General features: G+C 34.5%; 3 protein-coding genes and 1 long non-coding RNA gene across 5 annotated transcripts; 1 reads left to right on the plus strand and 3 right to left on the minus strand.

The window, feature by feature from the left end:
• Positions 1-251: 251 nt before the first annotated feature.
• LOC136779058 (dopaminechrome tautomerase-like) lies at positions 252-6,372 on the minus strand. The gene is made up of 6 exons (XM_066736363.1): positions 6,230-6,372; positions 2,095-2,246; positions 1,727-2,017; positions 1,418-1,667; positions 908-1,271; positions 252-837 (listed from the first exon to the last, which is right to left on the minus strand). Exons 1-6 carry the CDS (start codon positions 6,366-6,368, stop codon positions 261-263), a joined length of 1,773 nt encoding a protein of 590 aa, XP_066592460.1. The 5' UTR covers positions 6,369-6,372; the 3' UTR covers positions 252-260.
• Positions 6,373-7,163: 791 nt separating this feature from the next.
• Positions 7,164-14,562, minus strand: LOC136778813 (uncharacterized). The gene is made up of 11 exons (XM_066735940.1): positions 14,382-14,562; positions 13,838-14,004; positions 13,513-13,728; positions 12,984-13,406; positions 12,670-12,896; positions 11,625-11,827; positions 10,145-10,311; positions 9,862-10,065; positions 9,605-9,794; positions 9,049-9,290; positions 7,164-7,726 (listed from the first exon to the last, which is right to left on the minus strand). Exons 1-11 carry the CDS (start codon positions 14,560-14,562, stop codon positions 7,496-7,498), a joined length of 2,451 nt encoding a protein of 816 aa, XP_066592037.1. The 3' UTR covers positions 7,164-7,495.
• A 161-nt stretch (positions 14,563-14,723) lies between these two features.
• Positions 14,724-22,032, minus strand: LOC136779277 (dopaminechrome tautomerase-like). 2 transcript variants are annotated; one of them, XM_066736806.1, is made up of 10 exons: positions 21,996-22,032; positions 21,666-21,893; positions 21,392-21,558; positions 20,891-21,271; positions 19,654-19,718; positions 18,885-19,129; positions 17,760-17,941; positions 17,046-17,506; positions 16,739-16,982; positions 14,724-15,811 (listed from the first exon to the last, which is right to left on the minus strand). In XM_066736806.1, exons 6-10 carry the CDS (start codon positions 19,093-19,095, stop codon positions 15,611-15,613), a joined length of 1,299 nt encoding a protein of 432 aa, XP_066592903.1. In that variant the 5' UTR covers positions 19,096-19,129; positions 19,654-19,718; positions 20,891-21,271; positions 21,392-21,558; positions 21,666-21,893; positions 21,996-22,032; the 3' UTR covers positions 14,724-15,610. The 2 variants fall into 2 exon arrangements, with proteins under 2 accessions (XP_066592903.1, XP_066592902.1); XM_066736805.1 differs by lacking the exon at positions 19,654-19,718.
• Positions 22,033-22,311: 279 nt separating this feature from the next.
• On the plus strand, positions 22,312-24,793 carry LOC136779279 (uncharacterized). Its single transcript, XR_010823537.1, has 3 exons — positions 22,312-22,599; positions 22,662-22,864; positions 24,725-24,793. It is a non-coding gene; the product is annotated as an uncharacterized lncRNA (long non-coding RNA).
• Positions 24,794-25,214: the final 421 nt, after the last annotated feature.

The following is a 25,214-nucleotide window of genomic DNA, read 5'->3' on the forward strand; positions in this document are numbered from 1 at the left end:
CAAAAAAAATGAAAAAGCAAAGATATTCATTAAAAAAATGTATTTCACAGAATTGTCTATTACATGTATTATTTAATGGAGAAATCTTTGTATTTGACGGTTACTTAAGTATAATTGCAGGAGATATTGGCTGGTATGATACATTATGTATGTATAAATACATAGTATATATATATTATACATATATACACAAGCTATGATAATAGATGGTTCAAAATATACTAGGTTTTAAGTGGCGTTATGAAGAGAGTATATCGGCACTAAAAGTCTTCGTCGTATCTCTGATCAGAGTCAGGAACAACGTAGTTGGGGTCACAGACGGTATTCTTAACGGCTTCATTCACGTCTGCCTTGTAAATCCTGAAGTTGGTGCTGGTGGGATCGAATCTGCCGTAAAGGTACATCGGCAGCCTATTAGAAATTAGCCAAACGCTTTGTGGATCTTCATGGTCGGCTTTGATGTCATTCGGAAAGACCAGAGAGACGTTGCTAGTTCCAACTACACCTAGATTTTGCGGGATGTATTCTTTTCTGGTGTCCCAACACCAAACCGAGTCTCTGGTCACCATATTGAAGAACATAACACCATTTTTATCGATGACCGACCCTGAAGAGTGACCATAATCTTTGGCCCTTGGTCTACCAACTACGGAAAACCTATCCGGATTTTGGTCCGCTGTCTTCTTATCCTTCAGAACCGTCGTAGACACCGCAAATTCGCGAAAACTGGACATTGGGTGGAAGAACAGAGTCTTGTCGTTGTTAATGTCAACAGGAGTCAGTGCTAGTCCGAATAATCCATCTGTCCATCGAAATTTGATTCCATGAAGATCATACCTAGAACAGAATTATTCTTTTTAGGATATTCTTGGGTATCCTTTGATATTCAAGAGAAGAAAGAAATTACCTGGATGCCAAGGGATCAGGGAAGAAAAGGTGATGATCGATTCTGAAGGAAGTGTCCTTGTAGAAGTCGTACACCACTAGTCCAAATCTCCAGACATCCGAGAGATAAGCCACTGCACCCCCACAGTCCCCATCTCTAACATCCACTACAATATTCGAGAACAGCGAGTCCTGTTTCACTTGATCATCAGGTAAACTGTATTTCCTGATCAAATCGTTGTTCCTCAAATCGAAAATGAAGACTGCTGGTGGACAAACGTCCTTTGGCTTTAATGCTACTTCGATTCTTGCGGAATCCAACACCCAAAGCCTGTCGCACTCATCAACTTGAATCCTAAAAACCGAATTCAAGTTGTCGCATTTGCCTGAAACGAGAATCATTTTTAACATCACTCACAAAGGGATATAAAATGGAAAAGCAGGATTTGGAATAGAGATTCATTACAAGAGATTCCAGGATGATTAAGGAATGTGATAAAATATTGGAAATGTGGAAAGAACAATTACACACCTACTCTATGCCACTCCCATCCAGGATAAGGCTTCAGTTTTGGACTCTTCGACCTGGAATGCCTCGGTACCGTAGCTAAAGTAGCTGGAATACCGTCCTTCCACCTCGGTAACGTTACAAACACCTTGTCTCCCCAGACGTCAAGACCCAATGGCAAATTGTTCTCCGCGATAAATTCGCCTTGAAATATGGCATCGTCACGAGCTTCGATACTGACAAATTCAAAGTCAACAACGGTCCACGAATAAACCTGACGAATTTCACGATTCTCAATGCCAAGATTTGTTGAAATTTTGATGGTATAATTACCAATTCCATGGCTGGACCAACGTATTCGTTCTCCAGCCTTGCTGATCCATGGACCCAGTTGTTGAAATCATATCGATTTCTCGATCCAAAATTGCTATTGCTGATAGATCTTCCTATTGGTCTCTCCACTACTCGATTGCTCTCCAGTAATCTGAGGTACTGATCCTGATCCAGAGGGATCGGCAAACTCCTGTGGAGGACATCCTTGTCGTGCAGATCGATGCGACAGTTGGCTTGTCCCAAACAAGAGTCGTAAGATGCTGATGATGGATTCTCGTAACTATCGGATGGCTGAGATAGATTTCATTCCCATTAAAATTGTTTGCGATGGCCTAATTTAAGCTAATTAAATAACGGACAATACTTACCGAAGAAAGTCCTGATAAAGATGGGAAGCTTAATTCCGGAAAAGAAGGAGCTTGCAGTTCCTGGGACAAGCTTTCTGGTCCACTATGAGCTGCGAATTCTTGGACACCCAGCAAAGACATTGATAGAAGCCAGGGTACCAGGTTTCCCATATCTACCACAATGAAATTTGAAGCAGTGCATTAACATAATCCAGTGAAATAAAGCCATTAATTTTAATAACGATGAGAAATTAAATTTTCTCGATAGTGAGAGCTCCCGCGCAACACTTTTGAAAATGGAAACTCTACACGGACCTTTCCAACGCATCACCCGCCCTAGTTACCTATATCCAATGAATTCGCAAACGATTCGTGAATCGAGTAAAGTATATTTATACACAAAAATGTCCAACGTCTCAAAAATTACTTCACCTGTCGAAATAAGTCTAAAATTCTTCGTAAAGTGTCTTAAAAATTATAGTTATAAGTAAGATTCCTCCGGAACTCACTCGGACCACTGAATAGATACAATCCTTCACGATATTCCATCGAGTGGAAAGAAGCACTGCACAATGATTAGTGTGACTAAAATTCTGATTTTACCAAGGAACTTAGGAGAAGAGTCTCGGTAGAGAGAAGGAAAGTAGCTCATATTTGAATAGTAGAAACTAAATGAGCGTAAAGGCATGGTTCAAGTTTGGTTATACACAAAAATGCACGGTTTCTCTTTAGGCGAGAGAGTGAAGATTTATCAAGAGAACCGATAATGGACCAATATGCTAAATAATTAAAACTTTAAATGGAATTTAATTAAACACTCGCATCACTGGCTAATCACAATTATCACGTCGTTTAATTAAAATGATTTGTTTACCATAGAAGTTAGGTGACGAGTCGTGGAAGAAGAAAAGTGGCGCATTGAGCGAAAGAAATGAAATGAACGTATAAAGGCGAGTGCCATATCTTCTACGTGTGTTTAAGCACTACGAAAGGAGAGAACGGCGCGAATCCCTTCTCTCCATGAGAATCTGTTTCTCTTTCTAGACTGAGATGATCACGGTATAGGTCATTGACGGAGAGTTCATGGGAATAGATTGCAACATCTCGGAGGATCACCAGGAGTGCTAGAGAGGACCTATTCTAGATCGCTCGATCCATGCTTCGCTCGAGGACGATCTTTCTCTCGTTAAGACGCTCTAAAGTTCACCCTCTTTCTTATCTAACAATCCAATTACCGACCAGTTGACTTAAAATCACGCGATAAGGACTCAACCACCTATATAACGATTTTAGTTTTTTTGTAATATTATATTCATGTAATTATGGAATAATAAGGAAGTGTAATTATTATTCCTTCCGGGTCCTTGAAACTCTCTAACAATTATTATGGAAATTTTTATGTTTCATTACTATTGAATTATTTCTTAAACTATTATTCAATACAGAATCCAATGAACGTTAGCTTAGATCTTTAAGCTATTCTAAATTATTGCACTGATCCAGCTAAAGTTCACCCTCTTTCTTATCTAATCATTCAATTACCAACCAGTTGACTTAAAATTGCGCGATAAAGATAGTATCATTGTTCTAATAATTTTAATGTTTTTTAAATATTATATTCATATAATTCAAGATTAATAAAAATAAAAGTAACTTTAATTCCATCTACTTGACATTCTATAATAATAATTATGGAAATTTTAATATTATTAATTCCTATTCAGATATTGTTAAGCAACAAGATAATAGAGAATTCACTGCATATAAATCTAGGTGTTGAAGCTATTGTAACTTATTGTTGAGATCCATTTAAAGTTCACCCTCTGTCTTATCTGACAATTCAATTATCCGCCAGTCGACTTAAAATCGCACAACAAGAAAAAACCAGCGATTGAACAAGTTGAACATTTCTTTTTGTAATATTATATTCAAATAATTGTGAAATCAACAAAATATAATTATAAATCCATCTGCTTGAAAAATTCTGCAATAAAAATCATAGAAGTTTTAATGTGTTTTATTTCTATTGAATTATTATTAAACCTATACAACAGAATAGACAATTCATTGTACATCAGCCTAGATCTCGAAGCTATTCTAAATTATTGCACAGATCAACCTAAAGTTCAACGTAGGCTTATCTTTACCGCGCTTTGAACTTAAAAGCTATTCATTAATAGCAGAATCGATGAGTAATTGAGCAATTTGTCGTTTTTATTGCAAACCATTTAATAAAACTGGGATAATCTTGATGATACGTTCTATATAGATCATTGGAAGTCTGAAATGATCCATTCTAGATCCATCGATCCTTGCCTTTTTCGAGGACTATATATCTCTTGCTAAATTATTAATTGCATAGACACATTTAAAATTAGCTTTGGGATATCGAGCATAACTAATCTGTAGTAGGCTACATTCAACATTCTTTCACCAAGTGTTGCATAATTTTAGCAAAAAAGAAGCATTAGCACACATTTACTGAAAATTTGGTAAATTACAATGTTTATATCCACAGAATATCGATTATTTACAAAAAAAATATAAATTGATCCAAAGATTGCAAAGAGATTCGAGAAGAAATAAGAAAATAATTTGAATCGATCGAAGATTGATCAATCCACACCTTGCTCGATGACATCCTTTGTCCATTGTAAATTCTTGATGCACACATATAGACATTTAAAGTTCACTTCGATTTTATGCATACGACGCATTCTAGAAGAATGTCAAGTTCAATTACCCAGTTGGATTCGTTATCCCCCGCTGTATTGCACAATTATGAAAGAAAAGAATCATGGTGATATTTCACTCGAAACTTATCATTTATATTTGAACGTAAGTATATATACATCATTCGAAAGTTCATCGTAAATTTATGCACGTATATATATATATATATATATATAGCTGTCGATGGAACGAGAATGCCAAGTTTTATCATCCCTACAATAGCACTTCTTTCGGGTTCTTTTTCTCTTCATTTACGTAAAAATTGCATCGAAATTGCACGAAATCGTACATTTTAGCAGATTTACTAATACCTGCGAAATGAGTGAAAGTTATGCTTTTATATCTTGCAAGGAAATATTAAAGTTGCTCGTTTTAACGCAGTTGTACAGCGACGAGATCGAATTATTTTTATCGGTTTAATAGTCAGCATTTTCATCGTTGTTCTATATATATTATCATGCTAAAATACAATGGACAATGAATACACACTCAAACGTGATTTTTATCATTACGCAACGAGGCAATTATGAGAAAAAGGCAAAGATACGTATCGCTATATGGCTGAAATTTTTAATAAGAGAATTTCTATACGAATGGAAGTGAATTAGTTTTTATTTCTTGTTTTTTAATAAAATTATGTGCAGCGACTCCATTGGGGTAATTTCTCGGTTACGTCATCTTTTTACGAGTTATATCTATTTTACGGTACCACTGAGCACCGTTTTTAGCATTTTAACGTTAGATGCCAGCTGCCTACCAACTAGCGTTCTACTGGTGCGAATTTTATTCATGGATAAGCCCAGTAATTCGTTAGGACTGGAAAATCTTGGATTGACAAAAAAAAGTTTATTAATTTGTGCTCGTTCACGTGGAATAGAATTTTAATTGTACCTTGGTAGAAATTGAGCTAACATTGTTCGTTTGAGTGAAATCAAATTAACATTGCTCATTTGCATGGAATTGATATATCGTATACTTGTGCGGTAGGCTATAATCAGCTAATAAGCAAAGAGATGGGAAGTGACTATCAAGTAGCACGTGCTACTAAACGCATTAAACGACTGTAACGGTCACGCAAGCGAGCGAATCTTTCCTACATCAAACTTTCCTTACCGAAACATTAATCCACCTTAATTAGTGTTTTGAACTTGTTTTATAAGAAATTACATTACAATTTTCTATGTAAAAAAAAAAAAAAACATAAATTCTGTTGAAATATAATAATTATGATTAAGTGAATTTTTTCTCGTATTATAAATTTCGATATTCCTATAAAAAACATACGTAATGATCTTTGGTAGCTTAATATTATTTTAATTTCATAGTGATAACGAGGATTTGATAGTGGTTTATTTTTTAATCGTAATTATAAGTTTTTAATTCATTAATAAAAAAATGCCAAAAATCAATTTTGACTACTTACGATTCCCTGCACTATTGCTCCTTCCAAAATCATTTTTCGAGAAATCTAGATGATACGGGTAAAATCGATTATCCCAGGGGAAAGTATGGTAGTTTGCTTGATTTATTGGATAGTTCAAATTTGAGTCGTCAGTGGACATAGCGAATTTTTTTTCGGCTATCCACGAGCGCGAAAAGAAATTCGCGTTTTTCTTCTCTCGCGCCATGCCGAGTGAAACATTTTTGTTTTCTGCCAATTTTCGATTTATCCTTTTTTCTCCTCTTTTCGGCACTTTTTCACAATATTCACTGTGCAAGCACCGCGCAGCCGTGACCGCGATCGTGATGGAAATCACACTGCTGACTGCACTACTAAGTTACACTCAGCTCATTTCCTCGGTTCGCCTTTGTTATTCACGCTAAACGGAACTCTCACTTCGAAACGCGTGTTTTCTTCAAGGTGGGGAACCGAATATACACCTCACCCTCTCCTCGCCTGCCATTCCTCAATTATCCTCATAAAAAACAGACAAATTGTCTTCTGTCATTGAATGATTCTCTGCCTTACTTTTTTTATTATTATTATCGGTCGTTTGTGAATACTCTGCATAGAAAGTTTTACAAATTGTTTCCTTTCTCCTGTCAGTAATCTCTGCAAATCATTCCTCCTTCATTCACTGTCGAGGACGAACAATTTATAAAGATTCGAGTAAATTGCAAAGATTTCATTTTGCTTTATTCGATTTTAATATCGGTTCAGACTTGTGGTAAGAGTTTGGATTAAGCAAGAATAATAACTCAGGTGTTTCTCATTATAGGTAATAAAATTTGAACATTTTTACTTTAATTTCACCCTTTATATACCTTGATACGTTATTGGGTAACATTTAAACGTTTCGATTTAACATTGATTATGCTCTGTGTCGTCAGAAATTATAAAGCTATATATCTATATATATAATATTTTTATAAATGCGTTTATTCTTTAAAATAGTCGTTTCACCTTTAATGATGAATTTCATTACATATGTGATGAAATTTAATCATTGCTCTTACAGTTTTAATCTGGATGTATATTTATATACAATTAGTGGAAGGATTTTGATGTTTCAATATTTCATTGATTGTGCCATGTATATTTAGAAACTATAATTATATCTATATCTATGAATTTTTTGTACAAATTTGTTTATATTCGAAAGTGGTCATTTTTTATTTTTTAGGAATACATCGTAAGGCAAGGGGTTGATACTGATAAAATAGAACAGCATCAGGAAGATTTCTAGTTTTATGAACTTGGTGGTCCAATCGGTTGGTTCTTCGCACATTTGGTTCCTCTCACCATATCGTCTATATTTCCGATTAGAATACGGAAATTCGTTTCGTTAAAATCCATACTCCCGTCTGCTACTTTCTGATAACGATTCGACATTAGCAACAACTCGGCGATTGATCCATGTCTAATTGTCTTCATACCACTTGGGAATTGGACTTCCGTGTCATTTTGAAAAACCGTGTCCTAGAATAGTCAATGAATTTGTTATAAAGAGTGTTTCGATTATTAACTCATCCTAGGTTGTGGACGCACAAAACAGTCCATTTTCGTGAATTAAGAGATATCATTCTTTATCATAGGCTTTTTCTGAAGATACTTTTCATTTAGTTTCAATAATAAGATTTTATACTAAAAATTTATATTTCTTACAGTTACACGGATGAATGAACTTGTACGTCACGTTTTGGAGCTAATTAAATGAAGCACCCTGTATAAATTTGAAAGTAAATTGTGCAGTTGACTCAGTAAAAAATTAGGACGGAAAAACTTGCTGCATAAGAGAGATAGTGCCTCGCTGGCGGTATAGACATGTCATTATCTACTTTTATATGAATTTGCTGTCGAGAGACCACCGTGTCTCTTAATTATTCGGAACTTAAGACTAGATTTAACATTAAAAGTTGAATTTGTGAACCGAACTTAGCTCAAACTCTAGCTCAGTATTAAAAATTTTAGTGAAACTAAACATATTGTACTAAAGGTTAAAGCGTGACAAGTTAATCTTATAGTTGAGTGTTTAGCTTTCGTTTGATTTTTAAATATGGTACTAAATCTGCAAGAAATGGTAGTACACGTTTCTTTACATTTAAAAATGATTATTTATCCTTGAATTATCGATGTCTATGAATGGAAATTATAAAAGTACTATATAGGATGAAGCACTTAAGGCTCCCAAGAATATTGACGTAAGAATACATATACTCGTAACTATAATAAATATTAAAATTTTTATAAACATTGAGAAACTCATTCATTTCAAATTAACGATCGAAAATGCTATGAAGCAGTTTAACACTTATCCTCTGCAGGGTCAAATTAACGATAATTTTAAATAATAAAAATGCCAACTAATTCCATTAAGATAAATTGAATCGATCTAAAATTTAAATGCACTTTTATTCATTTTATCTTTATTCATATACGGTATACGCTTTTAAGAAGTAATTTCTCAACAATTGTCGCATAAAAAAATACTCAACAAATGAAAAATCTCAATTTTTCATACATTTTATATGGACCGTGCACATCAACTTAATGATAGAGAAGTGTCAATGTGTAACTATATACGCATAAATAAATTACACTCAAAAACTGCGAAAATTGACCGATAGTTTGTGCTGATAGTATGCATATACATCAATACACATTCTCATCTCACTATCATTGCGTTGATTTGCACGGTCCCTATATACCAGCATCAATGTGACCCTTTAAATAGAGGATTAAGGGGAGCACGTTCAGCAAAGAATAAGGGTTAAATTTATACTAGGAGTTACTGGTCTTACCGTGCTATTTTCCGACATTGGTTCATATGTATTCCAGCATTGGATAGATATTTGCGAAAGCAGACTGTAAAACAAAATTTGCGAGTCTGATATGGCTTGAGCTGCGGATTGGCTGGGCAAAGTATACTGTTCCTCCCAATACGTAACATTCTGGTTATTCTTCATCTTCAGCTGATTCACTGTTACCCAAAACATTTTGTACGATGCCAAAGGTCTAAAGTATAGCAATTTGCTCATTTTCGCTAGAAAAGTAAAATTTTTATAAAGTTATTCTATTTATCGAATTTCCTAATTACTCATGCAACGTTTTTCGATCATTTGTGTCAATGCCTATTGCCTGATTTTTAATTCAAAGTTGTATTTTAAAGTGAAATAAGAAATGTTAATATTTTAGGTACATATCCCAATAGCACAAACAACCCCAGGATATCCTTAGAACGCTCTGAGAATATTTACACATCCATCGGACATGCAAAGAATGTCCCCTGAACATCATGTGCAATCAGAACCATAGTTCGAATCTCAAAAAGTAATCTGATAATTTGATACAACCTACAGTGTACAGATCTTCGGTTAGAAAGAGCCATCCCTAGAACGCCATCTGCTATTGAGAAACTATTGCCACCTATGTTAAAGAACATGGCATCACTGTCCGGTGAATACACAATGTTCTCGAATCTCCAACTCTCTTTAGTTTTAGTATTCACAACCACCAAAGCGTAACCTTCGACGTCTGCGATATATACCTATGAAAAAGTTCATTGTGTAAATTTAATTATTGATTCATCTGTATTAATTATTGGATTTACTTACGTAGTTGTGTCCATGTAGTCCCTTATCCAGGACAGGAGTAACCAGTAAGCCAGCACCGTTTCCGTTAGTCGCGACATTGTTCGGTATTTCGATTACTTGCAATAATCTATCGGTGATCAGATCAAAAAGTAAAAGCTTCGCAGGACAAACTCTGTCAGTTCCGTAAACTCCGCAGTCGAGCACGTAAAGTATATTATCGTTTATCTGATAAACAGTGAATATAAACGTTTTGAGGTTAGAATATTTTATTGTGGCTCATTGCAACGCTTTTCGGAAATCTTACCGTAACTCTGTAAACACTTATGATTTTACTGCAATCATCCTTATTTGTCCAACTCCAGTTTGGATACGGTTTTAGCAAGTTTCCACCATCTCCCTTTTTACTTGAAATGGTAAATAAACTACCAGGCACTCCTGGACCTCTGACCAGTGTCGTGAAGAATCTGCCGTCTGTGACAGAATTTAGAATATTTCGATTTTTCTAAGAAAATAGATCTAAAATCTTATTGTAAATTAATTATTTACATATAAAAAAGTAAACGTTGTATGCAATTTCCTATAAGTTTGCAAATTCTATAAAGAAATGTCCTTTTAATGTATTTAGAATCTCCTTTCGATATTTTGTCTTTTAAAAGAAGGCAGTATCTAAAAAATGTCTAAAAACAGTCTATGAATATTTTAAATATATCCAGGCGTCCTTTATATATATTTTTCTTTCAAGGTGGCCTAAAAATCGACACAATCAGACAAATAAGTAGTTTGTATGAAATGCAATATACCATTTGTGATTGATTGTATTGATTTTCAAGTTAACTGGAAAGCAACCAAAATACATAGTGCTTGTGTATTATATGATTAAAAAATATGTTAGTTTAAAATGAGAAAAAAATATAATACGAGAAGTGTGTTTTGAAGGCAGTTATTCAAACATTCACTGAAACAATTATATTATCTTTTACTCGAAGATTAAACGTTCTGACATCATTCTTTTTTTGATGTATTGTATTTTTAATCTTTAGGCTGTCAGCAATGTTCTTTTGGGACTTCGACTTGAAATCAAGCGTGCTACCTCACCACCCTACAGTAGGATTATAAAAATATGCTGCATAACCATTCTCTTTCCGACATAGAAGGGTATTTAGCCTTGGAGTCTGAATTGCAAAAGTTTGTCAGCAATCTTTCTACAGACTATCAAAAATCTGTTGAAAGCTAGAATGTCGACAGTCTTCTGCAATGCAGATTTCTAGGCCAGATTCTCTTTTGTGTCAGAAAAAGAATGTTTAGGATCTACTACACATTTTCAAGATACTTTTAGAGCAGTGATTAATACAGAGAAAAAATGGACCGAAAATAAATATATAAAATATTAGAAAAGAAATTGTACCAGATCTAAATGACAACTAAACAATTATATTTCCTAATTTAATGAAGTTTTAAGATTGTGGACTCCGGTATTAAGAATTGTACTCTGGTCCGTTTGCAGAGGGTGAAAAGAGATTGGGGAGCGTACATACACATTGTAAGTTGCTTTTTGGTCCTCGAGAAAACGTGTAAAATTACGTAGATTGGAAATAAATATTTTCTCAAACACCGTTCAATTTCGAAGTAGCAAAACAATTCTTTTGTGTTTTAAAAAATCTCGCAATAGTGCTTAATCGACCTGTTATTATATCTCAACTACTTTCTATAAGTAGAAAGGAATATTTTACCAATTATCCATTCATAGTACAATTTTGAGTCCTTAGACTAATCAGGTCTTTTACCTGGAGCTTTATCTACGTCATATGGAATACAGGCAGTAAGATTGTAATCGTTGTTTTTGATGGCTTGTTGTTTTTGTTCGAGAGACATCCAATCAAAATCTACGTATTTCCATCCGAATATCACTTTCATTTCACTTCTAGCAAATACGGTGGCTACACCAAACGAGAGCAACAAAAACAATAATTTCCCATCTCCCAACATGTTTGGTCACACTGGATCAAAAGTGTTTTAGCAACCAAAACACTAACAAGTCAACAGCATATTTAAGAATCCATTCTTTCCTGGTCTGAACTTTATACACAATTTTAAAAGTAGAAGTTTACCTGAAATCGCTTTATCACTGTGCGTCCTATCAAGCCCGATAAGAGTTCCTTGTAGGGTAAAATTTTAGCAAAACAACATTTATATAAATCATATTCCTTGGATAGTCCCTAAAATATGGCACTCCGTGACTCTAGACACTCCGTTAATTGTACGTATTTGACGAATAACTCCAAAGCTTTAATAAATGTCGAGCGACAAAATTTATTTGGCCGTAAAAATTATAACACACATTTAGTGTTTAACACACCGTTTAATACATTTAATGATATTTAAAGAATCCATTATTTAAGTTGTAACCGATATTCACCGAGGTCGTCTTGCACCAGTTTTTTCATTCCCTTCCTCTATCTTATCTCATTCATTATACTTACTAAAACAACGCTATTCCGTGCGTTAAATTATACTTTCCTGCAAATGATTAGTTCGTGGAAAATTATTCACCCCGACTGATAAAACCGTGTTTTTTACTTTTTGGTACAAGTTTTAATCACACGAGTGTGACTTGTTTTTAATACTTTTTAAAGGAAATAACAATTTCGCTTATAAATAATATGTTTTGATAGTCTGGATTCAACGATATAGGTATATATATAAATTGTGATAGTTTAATTGATCCATAAAATAAGTAAAAATAGTTTATCGTGTAATTCGTGCTTCAAAGTGTTTTCTTTATACAAATAAAAAGGAAGTAATATGGCTTAAACATCTAAACATCGAAACTAATCATCGTAGGGTGCTCCACAGGAGGATGTTTTAGAGATCAAACGTTTCACGGATCCTCTCATGATGCGGAAATTAATTTCTTCAAAGTTCATAGATCCGTTCATAACTTTTTGCAGACGATTGGTGACCACCCATAATTCCTCGTCCCATCCAGCCTGTCCAGCTGGCAAAACTTTCACTCCGCTTGCAAACTGCAGTTTCTCCCTATCTTGGACGGCGAGTTGCTGAAATAAAAATGAAGAATACTTTTAGTCCCAGAAGGTATTTCATCCTCTCGAATCATGATTATCATGGAAATTTTGTTAACTTACCAAATGACTTTTTGTAGGTGGTCTGTAGATGTTCCAGCATGCTATTGCGGTTTCTGTGGTGAGTCCCAGGAAGAGGGTACCTTCGGAGGAAATAGCTTGAGCTGCTGCTTGACTCGGTAGGAAATGGTAAGCCTTCTTGTAAGCTATTTTATCATCGAATCTCGATTTCTTCAGCACACTGGTCTCCACAGTGTACATATCTAACGAAGCCATTGGCCGGAAGAAGATGTCTCTGCTGCTACCATCTTTTTTGGCTGGGGACAAGGCCATTCCTATCACACCATCCTCCAAAACAAAACTCTCACCTTCGATAGTAAAATTAACATGTTGAGGCTTGAACTTGTACTGCTCGGATTCCAGACGCCAAAGTTTATTATCGCCATAAATTACCAGACCACCTCCGGTTACATCAGCCATGTACACCTGTAATCCATATTCAATGGAGGTTCAGTCAATTTGTTTAACTTTCCATACAATGGTAAGACTGTCAACAAATTCAATAAAATGTCGATGGAGCATTTTTACTTACATATGTTTTTTGGCAATTAGGTCCAATAGCTTCTACAACTGGAGTGACCAGTAAGCTTTGACCATTTTCAGGGCTGTGAGATATACTATGCGGTATTTTAATTCTTTCTAGTAGTTTGTCATTGAAAAGGTCGAAAGATAGCAATTGGGCTGGACAGATTTGTTTTCCATCTATGCTACCGTTGTCCAGAACCCACAATCGGTTGCACCTGTCTATCTGTGTGAGGTGAGAAATAATAAATTGTTAATAAAGAGTTCAAATTAAATGGAATCATTATATAAGTCTTTTGCATGGTAAACCTTGAAAACTGCAGTGACCCACTTACCGATACTCTGTAGACATTGGTGAGACCGTTGCAGTCTCCCTTTTTGGTCCACCGCCAATCAGGATAAGGCCTCAAGAGTGGACCACCGGGACCATACCTTTCAGAGACTGTTGCCAAAGTTGCAGGAACGCCAGGACTTCTGATAATTGTCACAAAAGTTCTACCATCTGCACAGTTGAAATAATATTATTATTTATTTATAATGTATAACAATATATTGTACAACGTGCTTGTTCAATTTTTGTCTAAGTTTATTATTATTTTAAGTAAAAATTAACTTCTGTACTATTTTTAAAATGATCTATTCAGCAAAAAATTATTAATGATTCAACATTCTATACTTAGAGACTTTATTAGTCATCGATTCTTTCGACCGATGTTTGGTCAATGTGAAGCAGCCTTGGATATAGAAATTTATAGGAGTTTTTAAAATTCAAAAAATGATCTTTTGAATATGATATAGAGGGACTACAGTGTACAATTTATAAATATAGGAGTTGAGAAAAATGTAAAGTAGAATATAACTGAATTTATGGAATATTACCGTATGCATGATCCACATCGATTATGACAGAGGCTGTGTAGTTGTAATCGCCCGCTTGGACTGCACTTTTTTTGTGCTGCAAGCTGTACCAATCATAATCGATATATTTCCATTGGTATACCAAATCCAAAGATGCAGTGGCACTTGCTACAGCAGCAAGACACAACACCAGAAACTTCATTTTTCAATAGGGCTTATACTTCTTTACCCATCCACCACAAAAAGCCTGTGTGAACAAAACTAAGAGACTTTAATGGCATTTTACTTTTATATACCAATGTGTGGTTTATACAAGTTCCATTTTATTTGATATGCTAATCGAGTCTTCGATCAATATTTAACGACATAAATTACTATCGTTGCCTAATATTCGTGAAATTGACATAAATCTGAAGCACATTATTTCAACAAATATTTCTTTTATTAACAATTTTTGCATGAAATAGTTTTATACACTTTTTAATTAACTCAAGGGCAGCCATAGATATTAAAAATTGAATTGACAATAGGGACAAAATATTTTCATCTAATTGAACTCTAAACCAATCAATGGCCAAGTTGCGATCTTATCGCATAGAAAAATCAACGACATGGAACTTTTAACGAACATATGTGAATATTTGTGAACAAACGATGTATAACGCTAAACGTGATCCTAATTTCTACACACTAAAAATACTACAAGTCGCTTAGAATTATGTCATAAATTAAGAAAACATTCATCATAATAATAATGGTATCAAATCCATTTAATCTACTTTCAGGGACAACTTTCGACATTTCTTTACTAGTGGCTTACGTAACGCCGCACCACGAATTAATAGCTGGATAAAAATTTCTAATAAAATCTTAATGAGATTCTGATATAAATTTGGGTAATTATTTCAAAAATCTTTGACAGAGGGTAAAGCTTGAGCAATATTTTAAAAATCATTTTTGATATAACGTGAATTAAATTTCATTACACCACGTGGCACCACGAAAAAGTTTGTTAAAAAATCACAACATTTAAATATAATTAACAATTAATTGTTTAAAAAATCTTTGATTTGGGGAGAAACATGAATAAGAATTCAATAAAAGTTTTGATAAATTTTAAAGTATCGTTCGAAGATCAGCTTCCAATAATTTCGCGAGATCTCGGTGGAAGATTTGGTGTTCCACGATGAGAAGGATGAACAAGATGAGGAACGACTGCGATGAAAGAACTTTTCGCGGTGCCAATATCCTCACTGGGGAAATTTCAAGGTCGAGGTGTCTTTGATGGCCAAAGCAGAAACGTCGCACTTGGTCCCCCGTACGAGTTCATCGACGAAACCAGCCTGTACCCGGAAGTTAGTTTCGTTGGAGTGCAAGGAGCCACTCATATAACGCTGGAAAGATGCGGTGAGCACCCACAATTCTTGCTTTCCACTTTTCTCAGTGATTATCTGTAAATAATAAATGATTATTAGAGAGAAATAAAAAATAACTGACTATATTTATTTCAGCAAATAAAAAATGTTTACAGCAAATTAGTAACGATCATTGAAAGGTAAATTCAAAGTTTTTTATACACTGAGAAAAAAATTACATGACTCAAATGAATAATCTTTTTAAAATTACTATTGAAATTATTTACTTGATATTGATTAATTTTAATTTAAACTGTTCAAATTTTGTTTGAACCAAATATTTTTGCTTTAATTTAATCAGTTACTTGTTAAAACTAAATATAATTAACTAAGAAAATTATTTCACTGGGATTATTCACAGCAAAATTTTGTTGAGTCATGTCTTCTTTGTTGGAGCTACTAGGCACGTTCCAATGAGCGTTTATAATGGGTAGAAATATATTTTTTATGTTGCACTAGGCATTCTGTGAAAATGGAAAAGATATTAGAATGTGTCCTCACCCATTTAGCAAACTAAATTTTTGTAAATAGTGTGGTACTCTTTTTATGAAACAAAAGAAGTGATCTCTCTTGAACTCACTATAAACTTTTTAAAAGTTCTAGAGATATTTTCTGATACTATTATAGTTAGAGCTCCGAATCTATGAACCAGGCTAAGCTCGAATGTCACCTTATCAATTACTCAAGAGGAAGACCGAGCTGAGTGCTCTAACGAAAATCGAAATAAAACAATTGATCTCAACTGAGATCGTATTAAGCCCAAACTCCGTTTATGGATTCGGACCTAGGTTCCGTGTAGACCACAAGAAACCAAAGCAGTAAATCAACAATGGTAAGAAAACGAACCAATCATAACTGTGGAAATTACAGCATCTTTCTGAATAATTTCCAATGACTATTGATTGGTTCTGCTAGAGTTTAAGTGTTTAAATAATTTCATTGTTTACGACGGCCTTAACGGACCTTAAGACCAGAGGGGAATTGAAGCGTGTCGGGGTTGGATACAGCAATTTCGATATTCTTGCCGCCATATTCAGGATAGTTTTTGCTATTCCAGCAGCCAATCGCCAAATCCGACATGAGGCCGAAGAAGAGGACGCCATTTCGGTCCATCGCCTCTGCAGCGGACTGCGAGGACCTCTCATTCTTGAACGCTTTGAATGATCTCGCCTCCGCCTCTGCATTTCCCTCGAATAAACTGGCGTTCCTAAAAAAATCCATTGTTTATAATTATTCTTAAAAAAAATAATACGGAGGTTAAAAGTCTTACCTGATGACCGACGTAGGCACGTAAGACTCGACCGTACTGGCCAAGGAATGGAAGTACAAAAGTCTATCACCATCGGGCCTTACAGGCCCCAAGGCCATTCCAATAATTCCGTCCATAAGATCAAAAGAGTCGCCCTTTATGTGGAATGTACCATGTGGTGGGTAAGGATAGAACAAATTATTGATGATCTTCCATGAACGGTTGTTTCGCTGATCGTAAACGAGCATTGTGAAACCTGTGACGTCAGCAATGTAAACAAAGGAGTCCCGGCACTCATTATTGCGAACATCGACCACAGGAGTGACGAATAAAGAATCGTCCTTGTACTGATCCTTCGGGAATTTGTACTGTCCTATTATCCTGTTGCTTTGCAACGAAAACACGTGCAATTGAGGTGGACATATCTGATTCTCGCCGATTTTACCCGTGTCCAGAACCCACAGTCTGTTGCAAGAATCCACCTAGCAACGAGGAAAATTCGAGTGAAACAAAAGAATTATCTTCATTTTCTACGAAATTATTGGAGAATCGTCCGCTCTTTCTGAACTTTCCTACATTTCTTTCTATTCGTCGTGCAAAGTGACGCGAAGATTGTGGAAAGGTTAGAAAGTACGTGCAACCGAAACGAATGACGAGTGACGTTGAAGAATTGCAAGGAAACAATTTTTTGTCGTTATTTCCTGTATTTATTTTTGTATCGAAGGTTCATCGTACTTGAATTCTGTAGACGCTCGTAATTCCATCGCAATTGCCAATCCTTTGCCAATCCCAGCTGGGGTAAGGAGCGATTATGGGATTCCCCTCCGTGGAAACCTGATCAGTGACGTAACCCAAGGTCACGGGTACCCCGTCCTGGAATCTCGGTATCGACACGAATACGATCGACCCTCGCTTACCTGACGATTAGAAGACAACAAAAATTTATAATGAGCATAATTCGATGAAATGAACGAGGAACGAAGGTAAAATTAATGATATTTAGAGGTTAGAACTACTAACGATCGGTGGAAGTAATAATTTAAAACTTGGTATAATCGATAGAGTCATTATACCCAAATAAATTATTATGCAATATTGATTATAGTAATTTCTCTCTCAACAATTTCTTATAATCAAATTACAATCATGACAACGATTAAACGCGTGGATATATATATATATATATATATATATATATATATAAATATTTTTCCTTACGTCGACAAAGAAAAATTCTCCAATAATCACCGTTAACGATACTTTTCCTGCTGTACCCATTTACATTGCGTATTATTGTCTCTATTACTTCCTTACGTGAAATCCCGTGTGCGATAAAAAGTTCATCGTGCTCGGTTACGAAAATTGTAATGTGGAAATATAACGGTAGGCTTTTTGCATTCTTTTGACCGGGAATTCGTGTGAAAATGTTGATTTTCTTCCATCGGACAGCCTTGCGAGCGAGAAAGTGATTTGCCGAGACTAAGCGTGTCGATTTGCACCTAAAGCTTTATTTATTTTACGGCTAATTAAGAATGAATGAAACTGCGCGCGCTCATTACTCATGGCTTCCCTTGAGAAGGAGCCTCGAGAGCGGGGACTCCTCTCTCGTTTAGGAATGTACTATTCACAATTTTATTTACTCTCGTGCCAGGCTATTTGTCAAGCTTATCGAACAACAACAAGCATCCCGGATAATAGAAAATAAGGTAATTGCTGGTGAGAATTGAAAAAAAATAAACAAGAAAAATTAATTATCCGAGAATTATTCAAAGAAATCTTCAAGCGGATGAGGATGATTTGCGATCGTCAATCGCGCGATATTTTCACACATGGATCGGTGAGGAAAAAATATTTGTTTACCTGCTAAATAGATGTCAACGTCGATAGGGACCGGGGCCCCGGGCACAAAGGAGCCATCCCTGATCGCATTTTCCCTAACGACGTCACTAGGAAAAGCAAACTCCAGAGCTTTCCACGAAAAAACAGATTTAAGTTTACTGTAGGACGGATAGCCGTGTATAGCTGGTAAAAAAATTAGGCAGATCAATGCCAGTGAAACAGTTCTATTCATCTTCTTTATGAGGTTATCGGGAATCTCGCAATTTCTGGAACAATTGAGTCCCGAAATTAACCTTAACCTGTTCCATTGTGCAAACAGTACAAACAGTGCAAGTCCCCGTATACATAAGATTGTCAAATTGCGAGATAAAACGTTATTCATCTTTCTTGACTAAAAGACTTTACCAGTTTGTGATGTGCTAAGTATTTTTTCTTTGGTGTAAAAATTACGTTATTTGGAATTTTTGCGTTTGTATGATTTAGAGGTTATGGTACAGTTTAACCTTTAGCGGACGGGTAATTATTCCATTCAAATCAAACTCTTTCAAACGTGTATTTTAATATATATATATATCTCGAGTATATAAGTCCGAATAAGTCTGCTACCAAACAGGTGGTCCCTAAAGGTACCAGACCCGTCCATAAGGGAAAGGTCGATGCAAAAAATTAAAGATTATGATTTTTAAATGTTAATATTGTAATTTTTTTCACTGTACACGGGAAAAATACTAAAAAAATCGTGGATGGGCTCTTGATATACAAAAAAATCTTTCAATGTCAAATTTCTTACCTATCCTATTATAAGCTAAAATATTGTATTTTTCGGCTTTTGAGGTGTTATGAACCAAAAAAATCCTGGAATAATAATCAACCTTTGGTAAAGACATCTAGGGAAAATATTTTTTACATTAAGGCCGAGTCCTATCAAAGTTTCATTAATTAAATTAATATAGTACACGTAACATGAACTGTATCACTAACAACCAGTAACTACTTAAAGTAGTATAGTTCACGTAACGGATACTATACCACTTTAATTAATTATACTTTGGTAGGACTCGGCCTAACTAACTCCAAAATAATACAAAACATTTTATTTTTCTTAGTAGTCCATTTAGGTACCAGACCCGTCCTTTAAAGGTTAACTACCAAGTGACGAATATTACAGTAAACAATATAAAAATTTGTTAATACAGTGTAATCAGTGCGGTTGTTGTTTAAATTTAATATAATAGCTAATAATCCGTTTAAGGATGCATGTTTTTGTACTATACCAAGCAAAGGATTTAAATAAACACATTTTAAAAACAAATGGTTTATTGTTAACAAATAACATTAGGAGAGCAGGTGAGTAAGGAGTAAAGTGAACTTATTCATACAAATAAATGGTTTAGGGACATTCTTTTATCCTCCACACTATTATCTGAATCAAGAAACGAGATATAGTATTTCTGCGGCAAATATATATATATATATAAAATAATAAAAAAGCAATTCATCGCGACGCTATAATTTATAAAATAAAATTTCTACTTTGCAATTACAAGAAAATTTCACATTGAGTTATTTAAAAAAATGCTGATGTTCTTATTAAATTTTTATTTAAATATGTAACAAAATGCTGCGATTTTCTTGTACAAATTTTCCTCAAACTCAATAGTTCCGATTAGCGTAAAACCTCTGATAAGTAATAAATATTAAATCAAAATACGTACGCTAATAAAAATTGATATCTTTATTATAGTGGAAAATTAAATGAATCTTTTATTTCTTTTTATTACCCGACATAGTTATCGTTAGATTTACAATGACCTGTTATAAAAATTCCAGAAGTCAATGCTTTATTGTAGTAATAAAGTTCAGCGTAATAAATGGGCCGCGAAAATTGACCAAAAAATTCTTCCGCTTCCAATTACATTTACATTGAGCAATTAACGAGTTACTAGGGTTCCACTAAAATTCTAAGGTTGAATTTTTGTTATGACTTGATATTGTTTACAATAATCGAAATACACGAGTGAGATTACCTCGACTGAAGTTTTACAAATAAAGCGCAGTCTGGTTAGCAGGAAAAACTAGGCAGGACGTTGTTTTTGCGCGTTGAGTCCGTTGCGGGTGAAACGAAGGATGACAGAGCTTACTTTTTCCAAACTTTCACTGAACAGGCAAAAATCGGTTGTGAACTTGCGATATAGATAAAAAAATCTGTCGTTGTTTGCGAGCATCCGTACGACAAGCTGGTTACAGGCGGACTGATCCTCGGTTTTCTCGAGAGAGTTCATCAGGCGTCACCGGCCCCTAAGTAAACACCGTTTACAGCTTCTCTTACCCAATTCCTGCCCCTCGACTTCTCAAAAAACACCAATCGCAAGCTCCCCACCAATCCTTCATTTCCTTACCAAAACCACCTAACCTCAAAAGCAATAAAGAATAATTCATTGTTGTTTCCTACCTCCCCTACAATCTCTCAAAAATTATTCAAGGCACTCATATTGTATCATGATCCAGTTACCCCCACTACTATTCACCTGAAAAATCCTTCGTTGAAAATTTATCGCTGATTTTACTGTCGCTTGATCGAAATGACCATTGACGAGTCTCCATTTCTGCATTTATTTTTCTAATGGCCTCCGTGGTGGATTTAACACTCTCGTTCAATTGCCTCGTACAGTTATCACAATAAGCGTCAACTAACCTGCAATCACTCATCAACGGTTGTAACATGACACGTGTCATTTCGAGCTCAAAATCGGCCAATCCAGTCTATCAGCTCAGCTATATTCTCGTTAATTAAATTCTTACCATTCTGGTTCCTCGGCAATTATACGGAATGGACTCGTAGCGAGGTTAGGATTACCTTCAAGCGCGCTGGTTAATTTAAATATATACTCGGAGATGTGTGTGGAACCGCAACTTTTGCAATAGCTGTACTCTCGCATATGCATATACATATATACATATAAATATAGAATCTGTGAATGTTTGTTTGCGATTCTTCTCGTCCTTCCAGGTATCGCACTTGAGTCTGTACTGTTTACATACAATTTATGAATAGGAGTTTGTTTGAGACTCCTTCGACAGCATGCAATTTGCGAGGAAGTCCCGCACAGTTTAACCTTTTTATGCACTGACCCGAATAACCTGTTTGGGGGAGAGCGCACGGTATCTGTTGGCCTGCACCGTCCATCGAATGTATACGTTTAAGAATTCGCGTGAGGTGACCCCAAAAGTGACGTCATCACTGTCCCCACCCCTAATTCTTTCTTTCTCCACTGTTGGCAGCAGTGGCTGGGCGAGGGATGGTATTTATTGGCCAGTGATGTTCTCCGAATATTAAGAGTTTCAGTATTCAGTTCGCTGCAACGCTCTAGGAATTGTTTGTACGCTATGTTAAGAGATATAACCTCAAAAATAAAGTTTCAGCTGTTAAACATAATTCTGTTAAAACTGTTGTAAAAGTCTTTTTATGAAACAATAGAAGTATTCTCCTTTGAACCCTTTTAGACTTCTAAAGACTTTCTCATTTCACGAGCGTTTAGAAACAACTCTAACTTTGTCTGATAAAATGGAACTCTAAAATTATGAGTCTTTTTGCAAGCTGCCATATATACTGTCTCGCAAATCTAATTTTTTTATCACAGTCGTTGTTTGGTCAGAGATGGCAGTTATTTTCTAGGAAGGTTCTTCGGATATTGAGAGTTTGGGATTGTTTCGTGAACGGGTTTGACACTGTATGGTATGAGATATAATATTAAGAAAAAACGTATACACTGTCACATTGCTATATTTCTATTACAGTAGCAGAGATTGGCTGATGGTGATGAATGGCATTTATGTAGCAGCAATCTTTCTTTAAGATTGAAAATTGGAATCCCGGTACGTTTTAGACACGTTTTCGACATTACGTTATGTGATGCATTTCAAGAATGACGTCATCACATTGCCTACCACACTACATTCTTTCTTTTTCCCCGGATTGCGGTAGGGATTGAGCGATAGAGGTTAGTCATAATTGATTAGACATCGTTTTATGAATGTTTTTAAAATTATGGTATTAGATTTATTTGTTGCAAATTTGTTATTCATACTTGAATCAGATGTTTTTTTAAATTTTACTTCTAATTAAAGCAAAACGCGCAGATATCTGTAATATCTGTTATGAAAGCAGAAATGGAAGGTGCTTTCATTACTTATTCTTACTTTATGGATCAAGCAAATTTCTTGTAATAAACCTTTCTCCCTTGATAATTTATCGCTATTTGCAACTTGAGTCAATAGAATGAATAAATATAAGCGCAAATGGAATACAATTTTCCTCGTGGCGGCACTTCCAGATAACCATAGCACTTGAAACAATATTAATTTGTTATAAAATGTGCACAAATATTTGCTTTTTGAGAAAAATTATTATGTATAGTTTTTAACACTTTAAGCTATTAATAGAGTAGAAGGCAATTTAACAGTTGGTCGACTAATTTGCTACGGGAGCCCAATTATATTTTTAGATAAATAACAAATTCCCCTTTTATTTCTTTAAATCAATAAAAATTCACCTTAGCAGTAATTTTATTTGTAAATAAATATTTATTTGTAAGAAAGTTGAACGGGTTAGAAGATTGAAAAGGAAGAATTACTTTTGGCCAAAGTTTTTATAAGCTTGAACAGTACGAATTTGCTGAATTTCTGATTAATCTCGCTAATCTGTAAAGCAGCGAAAAACAGTGGGCGTAGAAAATAGAAAATAGATAACGCACGTTAACGAATGAAGCAGCGCGATAGGAAATAATCTATATACAGGGTGTTCCAAAATTTATTTTTTGGAATATATATTGAATATCGTTTTAAGGTCACATTAATTTTCTTTAAAGAGAAACGTAATTTTATGTTAAAACTTCTCATTCTATGAGAATAAATAAGTTTTACACGAATTATTTGTTTAATTTGATAATAACTTTTTAATTTAATTAATGTTAAAGACAAGAAAAATATTTAATAGGTCAGTGAATCCTTCTACCTCGAAGCCTATCTACTTCACAGGTATATTTTTTCAAAGTTTCTTCTTTTTCTTAACGTTGTTTGAATCCCGGTCCTCTCTATTATATATAACCTGGCTTGAACATCATTATACAGGGTGTTTCATTAAAATTGATCTTGAGCAACTAAAAATCCATTCAACTTCATAAATATAACAGATTTAAATATTTTTCATATGAGCATTTTCAATGTACATCTCATTCAAATGCAAAATGATTTTATGGAGAAAACTAATATTTTTACGGTAACGAAGATAAATTAATTTTTAGATCCGCCCTCTAAGGAAATTGAAATGAAATATTTTCTAGGTCATGATGAACGTCAAATATTTAAAATGTGATTTCTGAAATATACTAAATATTTTACATTTATTTTGATCACAATTTCTTTTAAATAACGCCATAAAGAATATAATGATGTCGAGTCAGGAAAACGCACTGAATTATATTAGCCATATTTATATTCGTACATATAATTAAATAATTTAAATAACCGTTGTCTTATTATATAAAACGCTTCGAATAAAACTTATTTTTTTTCTCATGGAAGAAGAGAGTGTAATAAAAAAATAAACTTGACCTCAAAAAATGACCTTAGAACCATCAATTAAAATTAGAAAAATACACCATTCTAGAAAACAATGAAAGTTAGAGAAAAGTCATTGAAATGAATTTTGCTATAAATATAATGGATAAAGAGAAAACCTGTATAAAAAAATCTTGTGACATCCTTGTATATGTATAGTTACCAAAACTAACTATAAGAAATCTTATTAAGTTCCAATTAGAAAAAAAGTATAAATTTACTATTTCCTCTTTCCCTTTCAGTCTCTTGTTACAACGTATGGCTATAAAACGGCGTTTCTTGAAGCTTATACTTTTGTACTTAAAAAAAATTTATTAGTAAGGAAAAGTTACAGAGGAATGCGTGGATTCAGCGACCTTTCTTGTATTTTTTCCACGCACAACTCACATATCGTCAGCGACAAGATATTGGCTTTTGAAAAAATTAATTTTCATTAAAATCGAGATACTATTTATAAATAAATAAGATCAATAACTCTAAATCATGGGTTAAATAAATAATAATGACAGGAATATTTTAAAAAATATATAATATATGTCAGAGTAATGAAATAAAAAGAAAAGAAAATACTCCAAAAATTCATGTGTTGGCTTAACACTATCCGTGTTCTTGAATTTACTCGCTGACGTTAAAATCACTTCCGGTACCTTTGCTATTCTTAAAAAGACTAATTGATCTCTACAATGCAGTTGCTCTACTAGCGAAGGAAATAAATCTCCAGTGTTTTGGACG

The sequence above is a fragment of the Prorops nasuta genome, unplaced genomic scaffold, assembly GCF_024137725.1.
Source record: "Prorops nasuta isolate Cenicafe-Biocafe unplaced genomic scaffold, Cenicafe_Pnas_1.2 PNAS00015, whole genome shotgun sequence".
Lineage (NCBI taxonomy): Eukaryota > Metazoa > Arthropoda > Insecta > Hymenoptera > Bethylidae > Prorops > Prorops nasuta.

Bases quoted from the DNA above. Each gene is read 5' to 3' on its own strand.
- LOC136779058 (XM_066736363.1), bottom strand. From the start codon at position 6,368: ATGTCCACTGACGACTCAAATTTGAACTATCCAATAAATCAAGCAAAC. The intron at 2,247-6,229 runs GTAAGTAGTCAA...TCATTGTGGTAG, and splicing joins GAGCAATAGTGCAGGGAATC to ATATGGGAAACCTGGTACCC. The intron at 838-907 runs GTAATTTCTTTC...ATTCTGTTCTAG, and splicing joins CCTGATCCCTTGGCATCCAG to GTATGATCTTCATGGAATCA.
- LOC136778813 (XM_066735940.1), bottom strand. From the start codon at position 14,562: ATGAAGTTTCTGGTGTTGTGTCTTGCTGCTGTAGCAAGTGCCACTGCA. The intron at 14,005-14,381 runs GTAATATTCCAT...TCAACTGTGCAG, and splicing joins CGATGTGGATCATGCATACG to ATGGTAGAACTTTTGTGACA. The intron at 11,828-12,669 runs GTTTCGATGTTT...AGTGTGACCAAA, and splicing joins GGAGCACCCTACGATGATTA to CATGTTGGGAGATGGGAAAT.
- LOC136779277 (XM_066736805.1), bottom strand. From the start codon at position 19,095: ATGAATAGAACTGTTTCACTGGCATTGATCTGCCTAATTTTTTTACCA. The intron at 16,983-17,045 runs GTAAGACTTTTA...GGATTTTTTTAG, and splicing joins GTGCCTACGTCGGTCATCAG to GAACGCCAGTTTATTCGAGG. The intron at 15,812-16,738 runs GTCCGTTAAGGC...TATTATTTACAG, and splicing joins AATTCCCCTCTGGTCTTAAG to ATAATCACTGAGAAAAGTGG.